A 26,651-nucleotide genomic window follows, 5' to 3' on the forward strand; every position below is an offset into this window, starting at 1 on the left:
AACTTAGGCTCTGCCTCTAACACCTTTCTGGTTTTTTTTTTTTTTTTTTTTTTGTCTAGCACAATATAGGATGCATTGTTAATGCTCACAAACTGCTGCAATGATGGTGGTGATGACGTGGAACAGGAATTTTTATATGATGTAGTGAAAATTCTATTCTGTATTAACTAGGGAATTTTCAAATATAGTTACCTTGACTGTTCCCCAAAACTTCTAGAACACTTTATATTTGCTCTATGTTTAACAATAAAATATGTTATTTATTATCTTTATAGAAAAATAAGAATGTTTCTGTATTTGTATGTAAATGCATTATCATATATATTTATGTTAATATATATATAGAGAGAAATGAATATAAAGATATAAAACTAATAAACTGGTGATACCTTTCTTATTCATATCAGTTTGCAATTTAAAGTTCCCAAAAATGTAACAGTGTACCTGAATGTATGCATTTGGAAACAATCATTTTTTCAAATGCTGATTTTAGTAAATGATGCAGTCTTAATTGCTTAAAAATAAAGATTTTCATTCAAAGAAGTATGGTGCAAAATTATGATGAAATTTGAGATATAAAAAGTGATTCCACTTTAAATGGTGTAGTAGTGGAACAAATCACTATAAAGTTTGTTTCTGTAGTCAGTTGGTCACATGTCCACAAAGACAGCTTTGCTTTTTTAACCCATTGTGTATACATTTTTCAGTATTTAGCTCTGTCGTTAGAGAACCCTGGGAAGCAGTGAGGGTAATGAGGAGGAACGATAGTTTAGATGTATTTTTTCCTGGAATGCCAGTTGAATTAAATCTTTCATTCCCACTGCACAAGTACAAATCTATAACCTCCTTTCAAGATGAATCCAGAATCAGGAGTCTGCGTTCTTTTATTCTTGGTCCGGAGATTAAAATTGATCACAGACCACACAAGGGAGTTGGCTGTAGTATCACAGCTCAATGTGGTTAACGAGGACAGCGCTTGCCTTCTGTTCTCCTTAACCGTGCACTTATAAGTTACAAATATTATTGATTCCAGGGGTCATCTGAGGCTGTTGGGAGGTTGTATGACTTGACAATATTTTGCTGTTTTTAAAGGATAAGAGCTATTGGCCCTGATAGCAACTGGGACAGGGAGAGTTTAAATTTGACAAATGAAGATTTATACTTTTTTGAGCTGGCAAAATCCTTCATGTAGAAATAATGAATGGAAATTTGAGAGTTGACTTAACATAGGTCAAATGACTTGCAGTGAGAAAAGGAAAATAATACTTTCATTATTACTCTTTCATCAAAATGAATTGATGATGGGTTTGTCATTGTAGATCTGAGCTTTAAACAAATGAATAATGCTTAGAAAATCCTTTTACAAGAGATCATTTAAAATTAAGTAGGCATAGTTTTACTAAAATCTTTAAAACTGTAGTGTAGGTGGGATGATACATGAATAATCACCTACTAATCTTTAAAGCCTGTTTTTATCTTTCTTATGAATAAAACTACTGTATTAGCATTCGGGAAATATAAAGGTGCCACAGATCACTGAATGCTAAATTTTTAAAGACTAACTTATGGTTCCTTTTTTCCCCTAATAATAAAGACTATATACTAGCCTAAATATATATTTTATGTAATGGTGGAAGAAACACTGTATTTAAGAGCTTTTGCTGGATTAAATCTGGCTTTGGCACTTATTAGCTATGAGATTTTAGAAAGCTTATTTCACTGCCTTGAACCTCAGTTTGCTCATTTTTTAAATAGTCATAAAGATGTCTAGCTGATAAAGTTGTTGTGGAGCTCAAATATACAAGAAATATTTTTTAAGTAGTAAAACATGCTACAAATGTAAACTTTTAAAATATTTATTACTACTGAGCTTATATGAAGTTGAATCTGTATTTAAGACAGTTGTGAGGAAGAGAGCTTCTGAACTACATCCTATCTGCTCTTCTTTGTAATCTACAGAATACAGGCAGCAAGTTAGAGTTAATTGTGGCTAGAATGTAAAACTATTGAATTAGATTAAATCGCTAATATTGGTTTTACATGAACCGTGGTCTAAGCAGTACAACTCAAACAGCTTAGCATTAGAATATGACTTTTTATTTATTTATTTATTTTTATATTTTTTTAATTTTATTTTATTTTTAAACTTTACAATATTGTATTAGTTTTACCAAATATCAAAATGAATCCATACAGGTATACCTATGTTCCCCATCCTGAACCCTCCTCCTCCTCCCCTCCCCATACCCTCCCTCTGGTCGTCCCAGTGCACCAGCCCCAAGCATCCAGTATCGTGCATCGAACCTGGACTGGTGACTCATTTCATACATGATATTATACATGTTTCAATGCCATTCTCCCAAATCTCCCCACCCTTTCCCTCTCCTTTTTAAAAATATCTGAAAATATTTACCATGATAAGAAATGGCCCTAAAATTATATTTCAGAGTAGAAATGACCTGTTCAGAAACTGGATGAAAAAAGAAAAGATCAAAACATTGATTGCTCAATTCATTAAACCAAAGGCATTTGGATAGAATTTATTATTTTATATAACTTTTAAAAAGTGTAATTTTTTATTGACAGTGTCAAGATATATGCTCTATAAACTATGATTAGAGTGGTTCAGGTGCTTTTGCATATAATTTAATTTTTGATTGTATGTGTGTTAATAGTTCATAGGTAATTTAAATAATTTCTAAAGAGCAACCCAGAATTTCAACTTGATCTCCCCGATTAATCCAGCATCCAGTTACTGTAGTTTGTTCATCTCACCGTAGTAAAAGAAGATGAGACTCTTTGTCTGTCTGTGTAATAGAGTCCATTATAATGAAAGTATTTTCAGTGATTATTAATTACATTTCTTTTATTTGTATAATGCTTCATGATTCAAGGTCTTGGAAAGTCTCAGGGAAGTGGGTGCTTAAAAGCTTCAGTTTATAGAAGAAAAGGCCATGGTACAGAGAAATAGGCTAGAATGCTGCATATCACACGCAAGTGGGTGGAGATGCTGAGAGCAAACCGTCACTGCCTTGGCTGGCCATGTATTTCACCTGTCTGGGAGCGTTATTTGCTTTTGCTTTCAGAGGTCAGAAACTCTGTTGCAGGGTAAACCACACATCAATAGCCACTTTTGTTGGATTTCCAAACCTACTGGAGGTGGAACACAGCTCCCTAATTCAAAGCTTCAGTTTTGGCAAAAGTATTTAAGAGAAATTCTTTATGAACCATCCTAAATCGGCAAATATTTTACAAGCTGTGATATCCATTACCTGAGAAATTCGTTCAGAATTTCATTAATGTAGAGTTGCCATTGTTAAGCAATTCTTTCTTCTTAAGAAAGCACTTTAGTGAGAATAAATATATTCTCAATTGATACTGATTCCTAGGAAGGCATATGATATATTCCTCTTCTAGCAAAATATTTTTATACTTTGGTGGGCATTACCACTAGAATACCTTGTAGTGTGGGTGTCAGTGTAAGGTTTGTCCTGTTTCTTCTTCCTCTTCTGATGTGCCTCATTTTATTTATTTTTATAGTTACAGTAAATCTGTTTCAATTTTGTTGTTTCTGTCCTGTTTTAACTCTTTTTTGAAAATATACTTTCATTATATTATTTCTCAAAATAATTAATAATACTATTTGTTCCATTTTATAGTATAATGACCTTGTACTATACTTAAAATTCAAGTGGGATGAGTTCTAAAATCAAAAGTACTCTTTAAATACCTGTCTCTTGGTACATTTTTATACACTGGATACACACACACACACACACACACACACACACATACATATATGTATTTTTGTTATTATTGTATATTTTCTTCTGCAGACAAGAAAGTATGGACTCACACCTCTCTTCTCTTGGCTTTCAGCATACTGCTTTCTCTTGCCCCTCCCTGAGTCCTCTTCAATTTCCATTTGGGCTCCTCTTCCTCTTTCTTCCTTTAAATGTCCTATTGATGCATTATGTAGGGCTCCACCCTGGGATTTCTTTAGCTCAGGATTAGCTCATTAGCATTCACGGCTTCCAGTAAAGTCTGTTGGCTGATACTTTTCAGATCTCTTGGTCCAGACCAGATTTCTTTCATGAGACTTCATTCAGACTTGAATTTTTACTTGTCTGTTATCTGTAGGATAACTTTACTGGTTGCCCATACTCCATTCAATATGTTCCAAATGGGATAATATTGTTGCCTAGGATCTGCCCCTCCTTTGCTGTCCTGGCCTATAGTCAGGCACTCTACTGTTGAGAAAGCCACCAGAACAGGAAGCTGAGGCTCAGCTTTGGCCCCACTATTCCTTCTACGCCTCTCATCCACTAGGTGCCAAATCCATTGAAATTAACCCCCAAAGACTTTTAGGATATGTTTTTATTCTCCTGTATCCCCACTGTCAATGTCTTAATGTGAATCCACCCCCCCTTTTTTTCTTCCATTAAAGTTACTGTAATAGGAGAAGAGAGAGAAAACATACCTCTAGGGAATCCTGAGGCACAGTTTCAAATTCCACATACAGAATTTCTTTGAAGTATTAAATTTTTCTTCATAATTTGCATTTCATTCATCAGCATCTCCATTTTTGTCTTAATATAAACACCAAAATTTACATTACCTATCTTTGATTGAAATTGTTGCCCCCAGGAAAGTAGACTGTGTTTGTACTGAGGCTGTGGACACTCCCTGCCATGCCTTGTTAGTAGAGATGACTAATAATCCAGGTTAAGAAGTACAAGGTTAGTGTTCCTTTCTTATCTGGATTTATGCAGCATCCCCTTACATTATCTAGATCTTTCATTCTCACCACCTGCAAATCAGTTCTACACACTGCTACCAATTTGTCCTTGTTAATATACAAAGCTGACTATATTATTTCCCTGCAGTGTTTCCTCCAGGTGAAATACAAACTCCTTAGTGTGGTTTGCACAGCCTTTTATAGTTTGGACCCTATCTGTCAAATTTCAAATTTTGCTCTGCCCTCTCCCCTGTTGCTAAAGCTGAGGCTTCAATACTTTGACCACCTGATACAAAGAGCCGACTCACTGGAAAAGACTTATGCTGGAAAGATTGAAAGCAAAAGCAGAAGTGGATGCAGAGGATTAGAGATGATTAGATAACATTACTGACTTAGTAGAAATGAATCTGAGCAAACTCCTAGGGATAGTGAAGGACAGAGGAGCCTGGAGTGCTGCAGTCCATGGGTTGCAAAGTGTTGGACAAGCAGGGACTGAACAACATCAGCAGCTCCCCTCTTATCTGGTCCCCTACCACACCCTAATTTCAGTCAGATTTAATGCTTGCCCCACTCACATCTTTGTATATGCTGCTTGTTCTTCTTCTTTCTTTTTCTACCATGGGAAACATTCATCTTTGAATTTTTCGGTTGATCAGTCATGTCCAACTCTTGTCAACTCCATGGACTGCAGCACACCAGGCTTCCCTATCTTTCCCCATCTCCCAGAACTTGCTCAAACTCATGTCCATTGAGTCAGTGATCCATCCAAACATCTCATCCTCTGTCGTCCCCTTCTCCTCTTGCCTTTAATCTTTCCCAGCATCAGGGTCGGTTTTCTAATGAGTTGACTCGTTGCATCTGGTGGCCAAAGTATTGGAGCGTCAGCTTCAGCATCAGTCCTTGCAATGAATAGTCAGAGTTTATTTCCTTTAGGATTGACTGGTTTGATCTCCTTGCATTCCAGGGGACCTTCAAGAGTCTTCTTCAAAACCACAGTTTGAAAGCATTAATTATTTGGCACTCAGACTTCTTTATGATCCAACTCTCACATCCATATGTGACTACCAGAATACTTTGAATACTTAACATAATTACCAGTGTCACCAGGTCAGGTGAAGTGTGTTTTGTAAGGGCTTCTGTGCACTTATCTATGCATCTCTTTGTCATAGCACTTACCTTGCTTTATGACGTTTTTGATTATATGTCCTTTTCCCACTAGATTGGAAGCTATTTATCTTTGTATCTCTAGTACCTTATGTGTCAGCTGGCACATGGTAGGCACTCAATATATATTAATGAATAAGTGTTTAGATAAATGAAACATTTAAGATTTCTATTTCCATCTGATCTTAAATACAATTGAAAATCACAACTAGTATCCAAATTTGAATGTTGATCGTGATAGACTGTAGTTTTGCTTGACTTTTTTATGTATGAAATATTTTAGAACTAGCTATTCAGAGCCTGGTAGGCTGAGTCCATGAGGTCGCTAAGAGTCGGACACAACTCAGCGACTTCACTTTGACTTTTCGCTTTCATGCATTGGAGAAGGAAATGGCAACCCACTCCAGTATTCCTGCCCGGAGAATCCCAGGGACAGGGAGCCTGGAGGGCTGCCGTCTGTGAGGTCGCACAGAGTCGGACATGACTGAAGCAACTTAGCAGCAGCAGCAGCATACAGTGAATATACATTTAATGTGCTGAGTTTTATATGGTTAATTACCACACCTAAGGAAATGTTGATTGACACTTAAGTTAAAAATTATCTGTAGTTTTGGTAGTTGTGGTATTTTATATTAAAATTATATTAAATATTAAAGAAAAATATCAAGGAAGGTGCAAGTTGAAAGTAATAGGTTTTTTAAATTTGGAATATAATTGCTTTATAATGTTGTGTTAGTTTCTGCCGTACAGTTAACTGAGTGAGCTGTATGTATATATATATATCCCCTTCCTCTTGGATCTCCCTCTCACCATCCTACTCCATCCCACCCCTCTAGGTCATCACAGAGCACTAAGCTAACTAAGGTTCCTGTGTTTTATAACAGGTTCCCATTAGCTCTCTCTTTTACACATGGTAGTATATATGTGTCAATCTTAATCTCCCAGCTTGCCCCTCCCTCCCCTTCCCCCCATGTCCACGTGTCTGTTTCTTATGCCTGTGCCTCTCTTCCTGCCTGAGAAATAGGTTCACCTGTGCCATGTTCTAGATTCCATGTATATGCATTGATATATTATATTTGTTTTTCTGACTTACTTCACTCTATGTGACAGTCTCTAGGTCCATCCATGTCTCTACAAATGACCCTATTTTGTTCCTTTTAGTGGCTGATTTATATGATACAATGGAATATTATTCAGCTATTGCAAGTAATAGGATTTTGAAAGGTAAAATATATAAAAGCCAATTCTTTGATTAGCATTATCACATGCCAGTCACTATTGTAAGCATTTATCATATTATCAAGATATATTATCTCAGTTAATCTACCTGATTTCATAGATAAGGAAACTGAGAATTGAAATTTAAGTTGCCGTTAATATATAAGATATAGTCGATATATAGTGGAGTAGTAATATGAACAAAGTTATGTCTGATGTCAAAACTGTTACTTAATTCTATCAGGCCTTAGTATATTTACAAATTCTTAGAGGAATTGGTATTCATTCATGGTGTGTAGCAGTTGTTAGGTGTGGATAATTACATTACATTTTGGCATTTGAGACCACACTCCATGCACTTGGAATGGCAGTTGGATAAATGATACTATGTGTGTTTAGTCTATCAGTTGTGTCTGACTCTTTGTGATCCCACCAGGTAGCCCACCAAGCTCCTCTATCCATGGGATTTTCCAGGCCAAAATACTGAATGGGTTGCCATTCCCTTCTCCAGGGGATCTTCCCAACCCAGGAGTCAAACCCGGGTCTTCTGCATTGCAGATAGATTCTTTACCATTTGAACCACCAGATCAGATCAGATCAGTCTCTCAGTCATGTCCGACTCTTTGCAACCCCATGAATCGCACATGCCAGGCCTCCCTGTCCATCACCAACTCCCAGAGTTCACTCAGACTCACGTCCATCAAGTCAGTGATGCCATCCAGCCATCTCATCATCTGTCGTCCCCTTCTCCTTCTGCCCCCAATCCCTCCCAGCATCAGAATCTTTTCCAATGAGTCAACTCTTCGCATGAGGTGGCCAAAGTACTGGAGTTTCAGCCTCAGCATCATTCCTTCCAAAGAAATCCCAGGGCTGATCTCCTTCAGAATGGACTGGTTGGATCTCCTTGCAGTCCAAGGGACTCTCAAGAGTCTTCTCCAACACCACAGTTCAAAAGCATCAATTCTTTGGTGCTCAGCCTTCTTCACAGTCCAACTTTTACATCCATACATGACCACAGGAAAAACCATAGCCTTGACTAGACGAAACATTGTTGGCAAAGTAATGTCTCTGCTTTTGAATATGCTATCTAGGTTGGTCATAACTTTCCTTCCAAGGAGTAAGCATCTTTTAATTTCATGGCTGCAGTCGCCATCTACAGTGATTTTGGAGCCCAGAAAAATAAAGTCTGACACTGTTTCCACTGTTTCCCCATCTATTTCCCATGAAGTGATGGGACCAGATGCCATATTCTTCGTTTTCTGAACGTTGAGCTTTAAGCCAACTTTTTCACTCTCCACTTTCACTTTCATCAAGAGGCTTTTGAGTTCCTCTTCACTTTCTGCCATAAGGGTGGTGTCATCTGCATATCTGAGGTTATTGATATTTCTCCCGGCAATCTTGATTCCAGCTTGTGTTTTTTTCAGTCCAGCATTTCTCATGATGTACTCTGCATATAAGTTAAATAAACAGGGTGACAATATACAGCCTTGACGAACTCCTTTTCCTATTTGGAACCAGTCTGTTGTTCCATGTCCAGTTCTAACTGTGACCTGCATACAAATTTCTCAAGAGGCAGATCAGGTGATCAGGTATTCCATCTCTTGAAGAATTTTCCACAGTTTTTTTGATCCACACAGTCCCAAATGATATGATATAGTTGAATTAATCTTGGTGAATATTATTCTTTAAGCATTTTTGAGTTGCAGGCTCCTTTGGGTATGTAATGAAAGATATGAACCCTCTGCACACATATATGATAAAATACACATATGTACAAAGATACTTTTCATAGTCTTGGATTCTTTGAGAAACACAAGGAAGTTTCAAAACTTGGTTTCTAGATAATCTGCCTATCTTGTAGATGAACAAATTGAGGTTCAAAGTCAACCATGTGTTTCTGAAATGGTTGACCATGTCTATCCATAAAGAATGTCCTTGGAAAATTATTACTTGTGGAATTTTCTGAATTCCTAGAAAGGTATTCTAATTTCAAGACTCTTAGCTTAGCAATATACCAGTAGTACTAAACACATTCCAAGTGTATTTAATCTTGGAAATAATTTAATGTTTTTCTTATATCATACACATTTCTAGAAAAAAAAAATCTGAGGTAAGTGTTTTTTGTAAGATTTATAAAACCACAGTAGTGATTTAGAGGAAGATAAATAAATTTCCTCAGAAATATATCATTTGAGTAAAGAACAAAATGCATAATTAAAAGATTAATTATATGATAGCAAAACCAATATTTATAATTATGAATTGCTTTTCTGCGTGTAAAATTCAGTTGTTTCATCAGTATAGAGCTGCATTACGCTTACTTGTCCATGTAACAGGAAATTTCTGTAAGGAAATGCACTTTTGTGATTCTTCTAATTTCAAAGATGAGAAAACCGAGGTTTAAAATTTAATGACTTGGGCACAAGCATATAGCTAATAGCTTAAAAGTAAAGGTCGGAAGTCCATTAGAAGTCTTTTGAGTCTGAATCAGGCAGCTCTCTATTGTTTCACAGACATGCCTGTGGAGAATTATATAGATGAAGAATCAACTTTCAGCAGCTGAGAGAGTCACCAAGCACATTGGGTGCATGGTCTTTATTTTAAAGTCTGCCACTTGCTTGCTTAAACTTGTGTTGTTTCACTTTGCAGAGCTTTGAAGGCCAGGGCATACGTGAGTAATTCAGAATGATTTTTGGCTTTCATTTCAGTTTTAATCCATAATCCATGACCTCAACTCTTGCATTGTGTTTCACTCTTTATTTCAGTACTATAGCAAAGATGATTTTGGCTTTAAAGGACACAGTTTTACTGCATTATCTAAATGCATGTTATATTAAAATGTTTTGCATAAAGTTTTTGATAGTACACAATACTTTAGCCTCACAATATAGTTGTAAAATTCATTAGAAAGATTACAAATAAAAAGGTTACCAGTACCTATACTTAAGAATTTATTTGAATAAAAAGCGTAGAAATGAAATTAAAAATACCTTTGAGAAGGTAACTAATACGATACAATGAATGTGAGGTACATTTACTGGTGATTAACACATTAGTAATACTTTTGAGATTACGTTTTTAAAGGGGTCTTCTCCCTTCTACAGAATGTGTGTTTATGGTGGCAGCTTTAATGCTATTTCCTGCTGTGCAGTTCAATAGAGTATGTTTTTAGGTGGCTGGTTGAGGGTTTTTTTCGTTATGTATGTCGATGGAGATAAGTGTTTTAATTACTTTTTTAATGTCTGTGCTTTTGTATTTTTCTCCTCTCTTCTCTTTTATTTCCTGCTGTTGAGATTACTGCCTCATCTCCACAGCAGGTGGCTGTTGCAAATTTGTTTTCTTTGTAAGCCTGGTAGATTTATTTTGTAATATAACTGTTCCTTTTAGTATTTTATTATTAATGATTTCTTTACTTTGGAATATAGTATACTACATAGTCCTAAATAGTAATTTTCTAACACCATCTAAGAATTCCTGTCATTAAGGAAAAAACCTTTGCCTGAGGCATGTTCTTTGAATTTTTTTGCTTACCCTTACTTCATGATGTGAGGATTAAAATTTAAGGAAATTGTTTTAGAGCAAAAGCCAAATGAAAATGAGAAACAGAGAAGAGAGAAGAGAGGAAAATAAATAGAAAAGGCCCAAGAGATAAAGCACACTTTAATAAATAATACCAAGAATCAAAGGGCTAGGTATAATTTTGTGACAGAAATAGAAAATTACATTAATATATCTTTTCTGGAAGAGAGCTTTTAATGAGATCTTATGTTCATATTAAAATTAAATTTTAATTAGTAAAATAATTTTTTCTAATTATAAGAAAGATTACAAAAATATAAAGAAAAATATTTCTTTCTTTTTTTTTTGGTCCAAGATTTTTTTTTTTTTTTTGATTCCTTCATGTGTCCTTTTATATAGAGAACAGTAGATAAGGTAGATCCTGTCAGGAGAGTGTGTGATTTCCTTGGTTCTGTCTCACGCAGCAAAAATTTGAAGTGATGGATGGACCCAGTGTTACAGTTCAGTTTAATTTGGGAAGCAAAGGAAAACACATCCTCAAGGCTTGAGGGCAGCCTGTCCCAAAAGATGCAAAGAGAGCCAGAGGCTCAATTTTGGTTCCTCTTTTTATGTTTTTTTCCTCCTCCCCCGAGCCTACCCTATGTAAATTAGGCTAACCAGGAGGCTGTTTGCTTCACCTGAGGTCTTCACTCTGGTCCTCAGACCTTCCTTCCTTTTATTTTTGTGGGCTTTTCCCTTCTTTGTCTTTTAACCACTGACATTCTGGACTCTGCACCACATTCCATGGCTGCCACACTGGCTCTCTGCAGTGGCCCACAACCTGTGGAGTGTGCTTCTCTCTAAATCTGGACAAATCCACCTCTCACCTATCACTGTGTCTCTCACTGAATTTTTTTTGCAACGAGACATCAAGAGCTGGAGCCTCATTAGGTTCTAAAACCAGGCACCTTGGGTTTTGGCTGGGCTCAAGTCCTGGGAAAGAAGAACTGAAGGATGGGAGGAAAAAGCAGGGGGGAAAACGTGCCGAGGAATCTTCTTCATAACTTGCTGGAAAATCTGCTAAATACCTGAACTATACTCACAGTTTTCATTGGCCCGATTCTTGGCACAAAGATTAAAGACAGAAGAATCCCCACCCCCTTGGGTAAGACTACTAGAGTGCAGAGGATAGTGGAGCCTTTAGGACACACTGGGGAGTAGCCTCTCCAGAGTCCCTCAATTGAACCCACTGCTGCTTGCCCATGTGAGGGTGGTTCAAGGAAACAAGAAATGCGAGATTGTAAAGGAATTAAGATTTTGTTAGCCATATTTCCTTCCAGACACAGGGGCGAGGACTTCCTACCCCAACCGGAGGTCTTCTGGCATCTGAGACTGAGCTGCATGAGCTTTCTGCCGAATTGGTTTTCGCTACCCGTTTCCAGCATGCTGGGCTTCTTGTCACTTCCTCTGTGCTGGGTTTTCTTCATGCTTAGCTTCCACTGCAGGAGCTTTTGCTGAGTTGGACTTCTGCTGTGCTTGGCCTCTGCCTCGCGGGGGTCAAGCCAAGGTTGTTTCAGCCAGGTTAAATATGAGAAACGGCACCACAGATGTCTGGGGAGTGTGTAACTTCCTTGGTTCTGTCTCACCACACCAAAAATTTGAAGCGATAGACAGACCCAGTGTTACAGCTTGGTTTTATTTGGAAAGCAAAGGAAAATCCTTGAGGCGTGAGGGCGGGCTGACCCAAAAGATGAGAAGAGAAGAGAGCCAGAGGCTCAATTTTGGCTCCTCTTTTTATGGTTCTGTCCCCTCCCCTTGAGCCTGCAGTAATGTAAACTGGGCTAACAAGGAGGCTGTTTGCTTCACCTGAGGTCCTCACTCTGGTCCTCGGACCTTCCTTTGTTCTATTTTTGTGGGCTTTCCCCTTCTTTGTCTTTTAGCCACTGCCATTCTGGGTCCTTTTTCCTATTCTAACTACCTAACAATCCTAAGTATAAGCATTATTTATCAGGAAAGTAAAATACACTCAAGGATATTTTATCCATCTTTGAATTCTTGGACATTATTGTCTTAATGAAAATAAAATCTTCCTCTCTCTCTCCATTTTATCCAGGTGTATAAAAGAAGTAAAAATTATGAGAGTACAAATGAAATGCATAGTGAGCAGTATTCTCATTGTGTTGTATGAAATTGCTAGATATTTTATAACAGGTAAAAAAATCTTCTAGAAGAATTTTAACTCCTTGGATTCAAGTAGTTTACTTCATATGCGTTGATCTTGTGAATACAATGCTTTATTTCATGTATTGTTTGTCACCCATACAAACTCTACATTGGAGCCTGATACTAAGTTTTAATATGAAGTTTTATGTACTGCTATTGGAGAAGGCAATGGCACCCCACTCCAGTACTCTTGCCTGGAAAATCCCATGGATGGAGGGGCCTGGTGGGCTGCAGTCCATGGGGTCACGAAGAGTCGGACACGACTGAGCGACTTCACTTTCACTTTTCACTTGCATGCATTGGGGAAGGAAATGGCAACCCACTCCAGTGTTCTTGCCTGGAGAATCCCAGGGACAGGGGAGCCTGGTGGGCTGCTGTCTATGGGGTCACACAGAGTCGGACACGACTGAAGTGACTTAGCAGCAGCAGCAGCATTGGTATAATAGAACTTGTAGATATTTTCTACATGAAATCATAAAACCAAAGTGAAATGCATTTGTTATGTTGTAGGAATTATTATGTTTGTTTACTTTATTCTCTTCTCCAATGCTTTTTTACCCCAGTACTTTTAAAATTTTCTTATTTTTATAATGAAATACAAAAAAAGTAAAAAGATCTTAGTTCAGCCTCTATCCAAAATTATATGAACGTTCATTACTTCTCTTAGTTCTGGATGTCATTATTGTTATATGTCTTTGTATAGAAGAAGACCTTATGAAATGGGAAAAAATATGAGATGATTTCATTCATAACATTTTTTGAAAGTCTTCATCTTGCTATGCTCTAATGAATTATGTGATCCATACAATTAATGCTTGTGGTCAGTCACATAGAGAAGGACTAGACTGTGGTTATACACAACAGATGTTTAATGGGGATTTAAAAATCAGTGAAATGAATACTATTGTGATGCATGGTGATCTGATTTCATATGTATTATATAGAATCACTCTATTCTTTCTGAATTCAGTCTGAACACTCAGAGCTAAACATATTTACAGTGGGGTATCAGAAAAAATGAGGGGAGTTTTATTGAGAAAATAATCACAATAGGGCATCATTGATCTGTTCTCTTTCCAGTCAATATATAGATCCTAGAATGATAACCCTTATGGCACTGTTTTCCCTTGGAAATAAGATATAAATCCTTTGAGCCATATAAATGATTTTTAAGTGAGATGAAGAACTTTATAATCCATTGTGGAATTGTAAAATGCTTAGGCCCTTGAAAAGAATACTTTACTTCCATATTGTAATCTCAACTGTTCAGGCTTGATATGGAAATAGTTTACTTTTTCTAAGTATATAAACATGTGTATCCACAAATATGCAAATTTATGACTCATTCCTACATTTACATATCTATATACAGCCATTTAAGTATCTTCTTATAATTAACTACAATATTTTCTGTTTGTGAAAGTGTGTACTATGAATCTTTTATAAACGAGTCTTTATTATCCACAGTTTTTGTATTTTGAAGTGAAAGTCAGTCATGTCTGACTCTTTGTGACCTATGGACTATACAGTCCATGAAATTTTCCAGGCCAGAATACTGGAGTGGGTAGCCTTACCCATCTCCAGGGGATCTGCCCAACCCAGGGATCGGACCCAGATCTCACGCATTGTAGGCAGATGTTTACCAGCTGAGCTGTCAGGGAAGTCCTTTTGAATTTTACCAGACAGTAATAATAACTTACATTTGAATGTTATTTTAGATTTAGTCAGAGTGCTTTTTAAAAAACCTTCCAAAGTGCTTTTATGCATAATTTTCTACCTCATTTTCAGAACAATCTCATACATAAGTCAGGAATATCTTCATTCTAAAAGCAAGGCAGTTAACTTGACTTACTGTGGTAATCATTTTGCAATATATACAAATATTGAATCATGTTGTACACCTAAAACTAATATATTTCAATTATGGCTTAATAAAACATATATACATTAAAGAAATTAATTTGAGAGCCATATAGGCTGTATATTGTCACTCTGCTCATTTAACTTATATGGAGACTATATTATGTGAAATGCCAGGCTGGATGAAACACAAGATGGAATCAAGATTGCAGGAGAAATATCAATAACCTCAGATATGCAGATGACACTACCCTTATGGCAGGAAGCAAAGAGAACTAAAGAGCCTCTTGATAAAAGTGAAAGAGGAGAGTGAAAACCTGGCTTAAAACTCAACATTCAAAAAACTTAAGATCATAGCACCTGGTCCCATTACTTCACATGAAATAGATGGGAAAACAATGGAAACAGTGACAGACTTTATTTTTTGGGCTCCAAAATCACTTCAGATGGTGACTTCAGCCATGAAATTAAAAGATGCTTGCTCCTTGGAAGAAAAGCTATGACCAACCTAGACAGTATATTAAAGATGAGACATTACTTTGCCAACAAAGGTCTATATAGTCAAAGCTATGGTTTTTCCAGTAGTCATGTATGTAAGATTGTTGGACCATAAAGAAAGCTGAGTGCCAAAGTATTGATGCTTTTTAACTCTGGTGTTGGAGAAGAGTCTTGAGAGTCCCTTGGACTGCAAGGAGGTCAAATCAGTTAATCCTAAAGGAAATCAGTCCTGAATATTCATTGGAAGGACTGATGCTGAAGTTGAAGCTCCAATGCTTTGGTCACCTGATGCAAAGAACTGACTCATTGGAAAAGACCTGATGTTTGGAAGGACTGAAGGCAGTAGAAGGGGATGACAGAGGATGAGATAGTTAAATGGCATCACCCACTCAATTGACGTGAGTTTGAGTAAGCTCCAGGAGTTGGTGATGGACAGGGAAGCTTGGCATGTTGCAGTCTATGGGGTCTCAAAGAGTTAGACAGGACTGAATGACTAAACTGAAAACTGAACTGAATGATCTTCTAGCTGCCTAAGGTTCTGGGAGGGATTGGAGGCAGGAAGAGAAGGGGACAACAGAGGATGAGATGGCTGGATGGCATCACCAACTCAATGGACATGAGTTTGGGTAAACTCCGGGAGTTGGTGATGGACGGGGAGGCCTGGCGTGCTGTGATTCATGGGGTCACAAAGAGTTGGACAGGACTGAGCCACTGAACTGAACTGAACTGAAGGTTACTTAAGGAAGCCCCTGTGGTTAATTTGTATCCATTGTGTGCCTAGAGCATGTTCAGGAATTAGAAAAGTCTCTGTGGTTATTTTGTAGCATATCTCTGAGCTATCCTGGGCCTGTCTGGGTTGGGATTAAGAGATCAATTTCCACCTTTTTGGGCTAGGCCACCCCTCCTTGCTCATGCCTATTTTCTTACCTAAAAATTCTAACCAGTCTGTCCAGTACTGACAGTTTAAATGCTCAGGAGTGTTAATTGTGTATATCATGGATGAGATGAGCATTTAATTTATATCTAGCCAAATGTATCATTTGATTATATTAAACAAAGGCTTTCAGGGAAAGAATATAAATAGAAGGAAACATGAATTTCACATCTATGCAAAGAGCTTTACATGTATTGTTTTCATTTTATTCTCCTAACAAACCTAAGATAAGGCTGCAGCTGCCCAGAAAGAATAATTTGCTTGCCCAAGGTCATAATTGCCAGTAAGTGCTAAAACTAGAATTTTAATGCAGAAATGACTTAGATGTTTCACTCTTATTCAGTATGCTGTGTTTACAAATGCTAGAAATAAGTAAGTTGATGTTAAGATACTTAAAAAGATTTAATAAACAAAAATAAAACCAATGGTTACAGAGGGACATTTCTTACAGAGGCACAGGTGCATAGCTGTGGTAGATAGCTTAGTGTCCCTTAGAGTTTGTTTAATGAATCCATGTTTAATCGTCACGTTATTGTTCTTCCTAATGTAGCACCATTCCCCGAACCAGGCTTAGCAGTGAGGACTGAGATCACACAACATGCTTGCTTCTTTGAGAAGAAAACAAGGTCTCAGATACAGAAGTACTGAGTAAAGTAAAACACTTAGGACATTTACCATCAGCTACATTTTGCTGTGTGCAGCCAGTAGACTTGAGAGTAGGACATAGTCAGTGGGATTTTATGTCTATTAAAATCTTATTAAAAAAGCACTTCTGTGAAATAACAAGATTGAAGAACCTGCCGAGACAGTTCAGCATCCTAGAGTACTGCCTTTTCTCATAAACCACTCTTTTGCCGGGTCCCTGAGGCAGTCTCACAGTGTTGTGTGCTGTCTTCTCCACTTCTGTGGGGTGTGTGAGGCTGTCTCCAGTGACAGGTCTATCTGGTCACCATCTTTCCCGTGATAGCTTAGCTGTCATTCGAATGAGAGGGTCACACTAATGCTTGCTCAAATCAATTAACACGGAATAAGGGACCCAGTGAAGTAACAACCGCAGGTATTACATATAAAATCTGAGAAATTCACAAACATGCCCATCCTATAATGGCTATGAAGACTCATCCTTTGAAACTTATTCCTCCTCTATTACTTACTAGATGGTAACATGAAACAGAATATTTAATATCATGTTAATGTTCATTGAAGTTGTGTAGAACTTAATATGGAGCAAAAATAATTTACTGTATACCCTGCTGTTGTTTATCCTGTAGTTGCTCCAGAGGGAGCTGCTTCAGAAACAAAGCAGAGATACAGATTTCAAAGAATATCAAATCATTGAAAAATAACCAGTAGACAGCCAAGAGGAATACACTAAAGGAGGAAAACATTTTCGAAAGGAATTATGCTAGGGAAAGTAATCACAAAACAAAGACACAGTCTAGAGAAGCAGCCAGTCTTTTCTCTCCCACTAGAGAGGAACATTCTGTGTTGTATATGTATCCAGAGCTTTACAGTCAATCTTAACACAGTTTAAGATTGAATGATTAATTTAGGTATCACTTGTTATGTAGCAACACATTATAACATGGCCTAATTAAAACCTTGTATATGGCAAAGGCAGCATTTTCAAGTTAAAACATACACACTCTATAGTCAGATTGTCCAGGTTAGAAACTGGCATTGCTACTTCTTTCTTCTATGACCTTCCACAGAGTTACTTAATCTTTATGTTCATCAGAATTCTCTTATCTGCAATGCAGATAATAAAGAGTTGTCTTACAGAGTTGTTTGGAGAATTAAATGAGTTGGTATATAAAAATCACCTGCCTATAAGTCAGACACTTAAAACAGTGCCTGTAAATAATCAATACATGTTAAGTCAGATTTTCTGTAATGTAAGCAAAATTTTGTCTTTTCTTTTTTTTGGAGAATTGAAAATAATAATCTTTCAGTGCTTCTTAAGAAGGTGTTCCTTTGTATAAATACATGATGGAAAACCAAAAACTTCAGTAACTATTCTAGGGGAACAAAGAAACTATCTGGCCTTATTGAAAGACAAAGAACACTATACATATATTATACTGAGCTGTTTTGTTTGTCAAATCTTTGTCAATTTCTCTTTATTCATAAACCTCCTTCTTCCCACTGAAAGATGAATTAAAAAGTCATTTCAGTGCCATTTTGAAATCATCTTAGTATAGACACGTACCTTATTTATTAATATGCCACCTACTCTCAGGGAAATCTTCCTTTGATAGATGGGTATTTGCAAGTTTCATTATCTTTCATATTTCACTTAAGGTTGCTTCATTTTTCTTCTTTTGTAGCACTTTGTTTAAATTTGCTAAAGTTTAATACTTTACTTTTATTTAAGCTTTATTCTTTCCTTGCCACAAGATGTAGAATTTGAAAAAAAAAAAAAAAAGAAAGTACCAAATAATCAGTTCAGTCTCTCAGTCGTGCCTGACTCCTTGCGACCCCATGAACCGCAGCACGCCAGGCCTCCCTGTCCATCACCAACTCCTGGAGTTCACCCAAACCCATGTCCATCGAGTTGGTGATGCCATCCAACCATCTCATCCTCTGTCATCCCCTTCTCCTCCTGCCCTCAATCTTTCCCAGCATCAGGGTCTTTTCCAATGAATCAGCTCTTCACATCAGGTGGCCAAAGTATTGGAGTTTCAGCCTCAACACCCAGGACTGATCTCCTTTACGATGGGCTGGTTGGATCTCCTTGCAGTCCAAGGGACTCTCAAGAGTCTTCTCCAACACCACAGTTCAAAAGCATCAATTCGTCTGAGCTCAGCTTCCTTTATAGTCCAACTCTGCTTCTGTTGGGTCTATACCATTTCTGTCCTTTATTGAGCCTGTCTTTGCATGAAATGTTCCTTTGATATCTCTAATTTTTCTTGAAGAGATCTCTAGTCTTTCCAATTCTATTATTTTCCTCTATTTCTTTGCATTGATCACTGAGGAAGGCTTTCTTATCTCTCCTTGCTATTTTTTGGAACTCTGCATTCAAATGGGTATATCTTTCCTTTTCTCCTTTGCTTTTCACTTCCCCTATTTTCACAGCTAACCCTATCTTAATAGCTAATATTTATTGAGCATTTACTATGTACTAGGTCCCAATGCTTTGTATTCCTTTAAATCTCACATCTATGCAAGAATATAATTATTATTCCTGTTTTAGAAATGCAGAGGTAGAAGATCAGAGAGAGTAATGAATTATTTCAGGGCTCTCTCAAATGATAAAAACTTTAGGAAATATAAGATAGAAAGAGTGGTATAATATATTTGAAAAATTTGGCTTATACAGTTGTGGAAGTTGACGAATCTGAAAGGTATAGGTCAGGGCAGCAGACAGACAGAACTTCTTCTTCCTTAAGGAAACATTTTATTTCTTAAGACCTTTGAACTTATTGGATGAGGCCTACCCAGGTTATTGAAGTAATTTCCTTTACTTAAAATCAAATGATTATAGATATTACTACATCTATATAATGCCTTCACAGTTATACCTAGATTAGTGTTTGGTTGATAATTTGACAGGCATACTTAGCTAGGTATACATAAAACTAGCATAGAAACTTATAGAAAACCACAGTCAGAAATATGAGAGAGGACGAACTCATGCCAAAATCTGATGACAAAACCCTATTCCTAATCACCCAAGAGCCGTCATGGTTAGCAGAGGATTAGGGTACTTCTGACAGCTGGGCTGGAGTACCTGAGAGTCTGTGAGAAGAGGTTCAGATACATGGTCCTATTGGATGACCAGCCACCCAGGTGGGAGAGAAGGGCTCCATGGACCTTGGGAATCTCAAAGTGTGCGTGAACTGGGATGTGGCTAAATAGGCTGCAGAGATAACCCAGTCATAATGACCCTGTCTAGTTACTGGCTCATTTTTCCTCTCCTCAAGCCAATATCTATAGGTCAGGATATGTAACTGGTGCCCTCCGGAACATTTACAGGGAGAATCTGAGCTAGTAAATGTTAAATTCATTACAGTGATAAATGCAGAGTGGGGTGAAAACAGGAAACACAGTCATCTTTGTCAGTGTCTGATTCAAGTGAAAAAGGGAAATTTAAATTTTACCAAAGCTTTTTTCTCATGAAATAGTTCTCGTGGAGAGAAAAAAAATCATCATCTCTGTGGGTCAGCTAGTGCACTTAATAAGAATGCCTTGCATTTCTTTATATAACAGTTATTTTAGCAGTGGGTCTACAGAAATTAAGCACAGATGTAAATCTCCATTTTGCCTTAGTCCTAGCAAATAGTGAAAAAGATCAGATTAGGAATTAGTAAAGGAATGATCTTAGACTTTGTTACCAGAAACTGAAATTCTTATCCACCACTTGCATTCTCTGTGCTTTATTTTTGATCTGCCTTAAACATTTTTCCTTATCATATCACCTTGAAATTGCAAAACACTTCACATTATTTTCCTTGTTGTTTATTGTTTTTTAACAGGAAAATGAGAAAATGAGTATCATAGAACATACACAATCTCTGTGGTATAGTAATATAAGAGGAGTGACACGTCATTATTTAAATATATATGTCTATTTATATATATGTATATAAAATGATTTAAGTTCCTTTGACTAATCAAATGTAGCTTAAACTACAATCATCTTAATAACTTTTGAGAAAAATTATTTTGTCATTAGGATATTCAAGTACTTAGTCACCTCTTGTTTATATAAGTGTATCCACCCCCATCTCAGTCTTTCTAAAATAATTACATTAATAACCACACATTTATGTAATAAATGTAATGTAATTATAGGAATAAGTGTAGTGTAATGTAATATAATATGTTGCCATGTTACAAATAGACTAAAGTATATTCATCAATGTCAGCAAATGAAGAAATAAACTTATCCTCCTTTCAGTTATAGAGAAGTAAGACAAAGGCAAGTCAAATGATTTGTTTAACTTTCTTAAATAATTAAAATAACTTAAAATAATGCTTTTAGAATAATCTAAATACAAAAGGCAAATGTTTTCGGGGAGTAAATGGAGGAGGTGATGGACAAGGAAGAAAAACGTTTGATTTAATTTGAAGGGACAGGAGTGGTTTATTGCTGGCTACAAACTCAATCCACAAGCCCCATTCAGTTTTCAGGTCAAATATTGTATCTACCTTATCTCACACAACAAAACTCATCCCTTGCACCATGCTTTTTGCTCTTTGTATCCACCAACTACCATTGCCCTTCATTTAACTCTGAAATAAACTCCTACTTCTCTGGAATGGCCTATTGGTCTACTGAATTTTAGATAGTAAATAACATTAAATTTAAATTTCCTCCTTATGGAATTGAGATGAAAAGTTTTCCTGTAGTGAAGTGAAAGCTATCAGATTTGTTTCAATTGTAGTTTGAAAACATTTTAGTTGCCTATTCATATTCTTTTCAAACTGTTGGCAATTATTTCCTAATTAGTTGATACATGAATATTACAGACCATTTGGCAAATAAGGAAAAAAAAAAAAAACAAACACAATGGAATATCCTTAATCCCACTCCCAGAAATGATCACTATTCAGATTATATTGTTTATATATATATATGTATATATTTTTTTTTTACAAAACTTGAATATACAATGCTTTGTGTCCTGCTGGTTTATTTAAAATTGTTTTTTTATTGCAATCTGTTACACATTTTTCAAATGTTTGTTTTAATAACTGCATTTTATTCTATTATCTTTTTCTTTTCTTAAAATAAAATTGTATTATTCATTCTGTTGGCATTTTTGTATTCCACTATCCTTTCTTTGTCTCTCTCTTTCATTTTTTTTTTCAATTACCATTTTTGTACATTAAACCTTTATTTGCATGTCTTAGTGTTTTCTTATGATAGATTCAAAACTTTTTTTAGAAGTTGAGCACCAGTTTCTACTAAATTTCTACCAAAGGAGCATAACAAATCCCATTTTTAACCTTGCCATATGGTGTAGTTTTCTTAAATCCTTTACTTTTTAATAGAAGAAAAATCATATCTCATTGTTTTAACTGGCAGTTCTTATATTACTAAAGGGTTTAAGTTTTCTGGTGCTTATAAGCTGTATTTTTTTTTTATCCCGTTTTTATTATCTTTGTTTATTCTTCTATTGAGAATTAATGTTTCTTATTAAAATTGAGAAATGTCTTTATATAGAAAAGACATTTTATTTGTCAAAATAGTCTTCTAGCTAATCATTTACTATTTAATTTATGTATATTTTGAAATGTAGAAGTAGTTGAATTTTTGTGGTAAAACTCTTTTCCTTTGAAGTCTTTTAGTCTTTTTTCCCCCTTATAATTAGCTTCCATATTTAGGAACTAGATAAATACAAATTCACATTTTCATTTAGTTTTTTTGATAATTTTTTATACTTAGCACTTTAGTACTCAGAAATATTATTTTTGTTATGAGGAAAGAGTATAAGCGGATTTCCCTCTTAACACTATATGTGTGTATTCATGTTTTTAATTATGTGTACATAAATGTGTGATTTATGACGTATGCTTTACATATACATCAAAAGTACAATTTATCAAGTACAAAAATTTTATATCAAAAGTACACTCTGATGTCTGTTACATTGTTTTCTGTACACTTTTATATTCATTTGGTTATATTTTTTTTTCTTTTAGAACCACATCATTTTAATGAGTGTAGCTTTCTACTTTCTTTCTAATGGTCGGTAAGAAAAGTCACTCTTCTTGCTAATAATATTTTATAAATTTGTATTACTTAGGTTTGCCAGAACCCAAGAAGGATCACATCTTCCAAGGCCTGACACAGGACCAGGGGTTTTACACTTCCAAAGACTTTCTGCCTCTTGTAGCCAAAAGCAGTAAAGCAGGTATCACCAATTGTCTTCTGTTCCTAATACTGCCTATGTTGTTATATGTATTATACAATTATGTTAAATCCAGGATCAGTAGGAAAATTTCCAGATCTCCTGTTCATCCTTCATAATAGCAAGGTAAAAAAAAAAATCTGATATGATTGTTAGCCAGAATCACATAACTGTCCATCCTCCTAATAGAACATCATCATAAGGACTTTTCACTGTATTATATACAGGTCTAAATTGCATTATGAAAAGTTGCTTCAAAATAAGAGTGCCTTAACAAACATCAGAAGGTGTTCTTATAAGAAACTGCAGCAATTTCACTTTGGGAACTATTTTTGTTTGTTTGTTTTAAAATGGGGCAAGTGATCGTGTCTTCTTTATTTCTATCCACACAAGCAGAAAGATTCAGTCCCTTCTTGAACCACAGTTTTATGAAATTAAAGTAAAACATTTTGATGACTACCCTAATACCTAGTCTCTGTGTGCTATCACTTCACATAACAGGAAGATGAACCGGAAGCTATGCTTGTCTTCTGCTGTGACTAGGCTAGGGTCATCATCTTAGTGAGAAGGAAACTACAGGGTATTCCCTAAAAACCAATAGCCAAACTCCTTAAATACATACTTTTAAAGAATTCTGAACTTAAGCTGTTCTAACATATAATTACCTACTGAAAACATAAGAACTTACATTTATTCTCCTAAATTGAAAAATACAAGAAACTGCCTCTCTTAGATCAATCTGCAGAATTTTACAGCTAAAGTTGTGTACTATCTTTATCTTTTTCTTCCAAGAGAACATGATGCTTGCTAGGAAAGCAAGAATATCTTAGTACACATAGTATGTATTTGAGAGTTACAGGGGCTAATTATGTAACCCCAAACAGAAACTTTCAAGCAAAATGATAACACTAAGTTATCTTTGTACCATTTCAAAAATTATAGTAATTTATCTTGTCACCAATTTTATTTAATCCAATAATACAATGCTACCTAATATATAGCAAACACCTGCCTTTCACTTTTTAAAAGAATCTTCATGTGGACATTAAATCTTTATATAAATGCTGTTGAAAAATGCTCACTTGGAGATTAATATTTTTTATTGTTCAATTTTACAGGAAAAAGCAAAAAGAAAAGGGAAAAAGTTTTAACTATTTGAAGAAAATAATTCTTAGAAATTCTTCAGTTACATAAAGGGAACAGACTCAGCATGTTAATTTTCAAAATTTACCAAATATAATATACAACAGGGCTACACATTAGAAATCTACACATTAGATTTCTTATGATATCTAAATAAAATGTTGTAATGAAATACTGCAGATTATTAACCCAGATCACAAGGATCACTCTTTTCCTTCTAAAAAAAAACTTAATGACAGTAAGTTAAAAATACACATCACAACTTTGACAAAGAGAGTTTTAATTGGTTAATTCCAGCTTCTTAAGACTCAAACTCTTCAAAATATGTTATAAATATCCTTCTAGAAAGAAAAAAAAAAGAAGTTAAAGGTATTGACTATGAAATTACATATATGAGCATATTTTTAAAGTGGGAATAAAACTGTCTTTCAATGAAGCAGAATAATTTGATAGTGACACTCCATCCTGGAAAACTGCAAGATGCAATTTTACACTGCTTTGAGTACAAGTATCTTTTGAGCTGTCATGCAGAAATGGTTTCTCTACTTGAAAATGGGGTTTTCCTTTCATCATTCAGGAATGTGCGCCTGTCACTCTCCATTGCTGTCGATACGGGGAACCGTGATTGTACTCGGAGCTGGAGACACAGCTTTCGACTGTGCAACATCCGCTTTACGTTGTGGAGCCCGCCGAGTGTTCATCGTCTTCAGAAAAGGCTTTGTTAATATAAGAGCTGTCCCTGAGGAGGTAAAAAAAAAAAAAAAAAAACCGTCAGAAAATATGGAGTTGTAATGCAACAGATTTTAGAAGATACAACTGTTAATGTGCAGGCTCTTAGTTTAAATCACTAGAATGTTCTTCAGATTGTGAAGTGCAAATTTTAAAATTTCTGGGTTACCCATAGTTGCTATTTTTTAGTACAGACATTCAAAGGAAAAGAAAATTATTTTATAACACTGATTTGGATAAAATGAATTTATCTTTGTCATTTCACAAGTGCTTCTTACTCTGTGTTAATATCATTGAAAGATGTTGTATTTAACTAGTAACAGTGGAATGTGCTAAGTCTTCCATATCCTAACGATAGATACTCTTCCCAAAATGATGCATGGATATTAGGAGAATGTGGTAATTAGAGACATTCAAAATTTTCTGTAAACCAAATTTACAAGCTACATTTAAATATATATATATACACACATATATATGTCATAGTCAATTCATTATTCTATGAAGCCAATAGAACAAGGGGATTATCGTTTATTTTTTGAGCTCTAATGTAAGCATTATTTAGAATTAATTAGTTAACTACTAAAAATGACAGATTTTAAATCATATCATTCTTACAGGAGACTGGTGACCAATCTTGATTGAGACATCAGCTGGGTACATGTACCATAGAGTTCTCAAATTTTAATGTTAAGAAAGATAATACCTTATAAAGGATATTAATTCTGAGAACAGGAACCAAATGTATTTATAGAGAGATAAATTACTTATTTTATACAAATCAGTATTATGAATTTGATTTGCTTTAGAATTCCTGAACATATTTGGAGTCTTTATACTGGGCAAGAATTATAACTGTAGTCAATAGGTAATTTGTCACATGTAGGCTAACTACATTGCAGATTAATCTCACTGAAATATCAGAGTCACCATTGGTTCATGACTGAGTTTAAAATGTCAATTTTATTCTCCAGGGCTTTTCTCCATCCACTCTTTTTCAGACTTTCAAATCTAAGGTGGAGGTAGTCTTATAATCCTAGGAGTTTTTTCTGGAGCACTATTTTAGGCATGAATTAGTGCAATGAGGGAGACCTGGGTTCGATCCCTGTGTTGGGAAGATCCCCTGATGAAGGGAAAGGCTACCCACTCTAGTATTCTGGCCTGGAGAATTCCATGGACTGTATAGTCCATGGGGTCGCAGAGAGTCGGACACGACTGAGCAAAAAAGAAAAAAAAAAGTGCAATCTTACATTGATACAAATACAGGGAAAATAGTCATCCTGGAGTAAAGTGACTTGCTTAAGATGAGAGAAGACAGGAGCTAATGTTATTCATCTTTATATCCTCATGTATAGCATAGGACCTCAGCAAATAATAAGTACTTGAACAATTTTGAACTAAGTACTTTACATCTTATTTTTCTAAATCTAAAACACCTTGAAATTTGGAAGGGAAGACACACAGGAATGGCAATGTCAGTTTACTTCATACTTTATATTATAGTCATCTTCCATTGGCAAGGGTCACTAGAAATGAGTGGTGGCTATTTCTACATAAGTAGAAAACACTCACACACACAAACACAATGAGACCAGATAATTAATTACTTGAGAGGGTAGAAGTTTTGTTTGCTTGTTTGTTTAATCAGCTTAAAGTTTATTGAGCATCCTTTGTGTATCAAGCCTGTTTTAGGCAATTGGAATACAGCAGTGAACATATCAGATAGAAAATCTTGTGCTCATGGAGCTCATACCTGGTAAGGAAAGATACTCGATCAAGCAAGTAGATT

The 26,651-nt window shown here is 35.7% G+C and overlaps 1 protein-coding gene across 1 annotated transcript in view; it reads left to right on the forward strand.

Moving 5' to 3' along the window:
- Positions 1-26,651, forward strand: part of DPYD (dihydropyrimidine dehydrogenase) — a 930,468-nt gene that overhangs the window by 359,227 nt on the left and 544,590 nt on the right. The window contains exons 9-10 of the mRNA XM_005888124.3: positions 22,886-22,993; positions 24,711-24,880. Coding sequence (XP_005888186.1) covers positions 22,886-22,993; positions 24,711-24,880 — 278 coding nt within the window. The remainder of the gene's footprint in view (positions 1-22,885; positions 22,994-24,710; positions 24,881-26,651) is intronic.

The sequence above is a fragment of the Bos mutus genome, chromosome 3 (assembly GCF_027580195.1).
Source record: "Bos mutus isolate GX-2022 chromosome 3, NWIPB_WYAK_1.1, whole genome shotgun sequence".
Classification (NCBI taxonomy): domain Eukaryota; kingdom Metazoa; phylum Chordata; class Mammalia; order Artiodactyla; family Bovidae; genus Bos; species Bos mutus.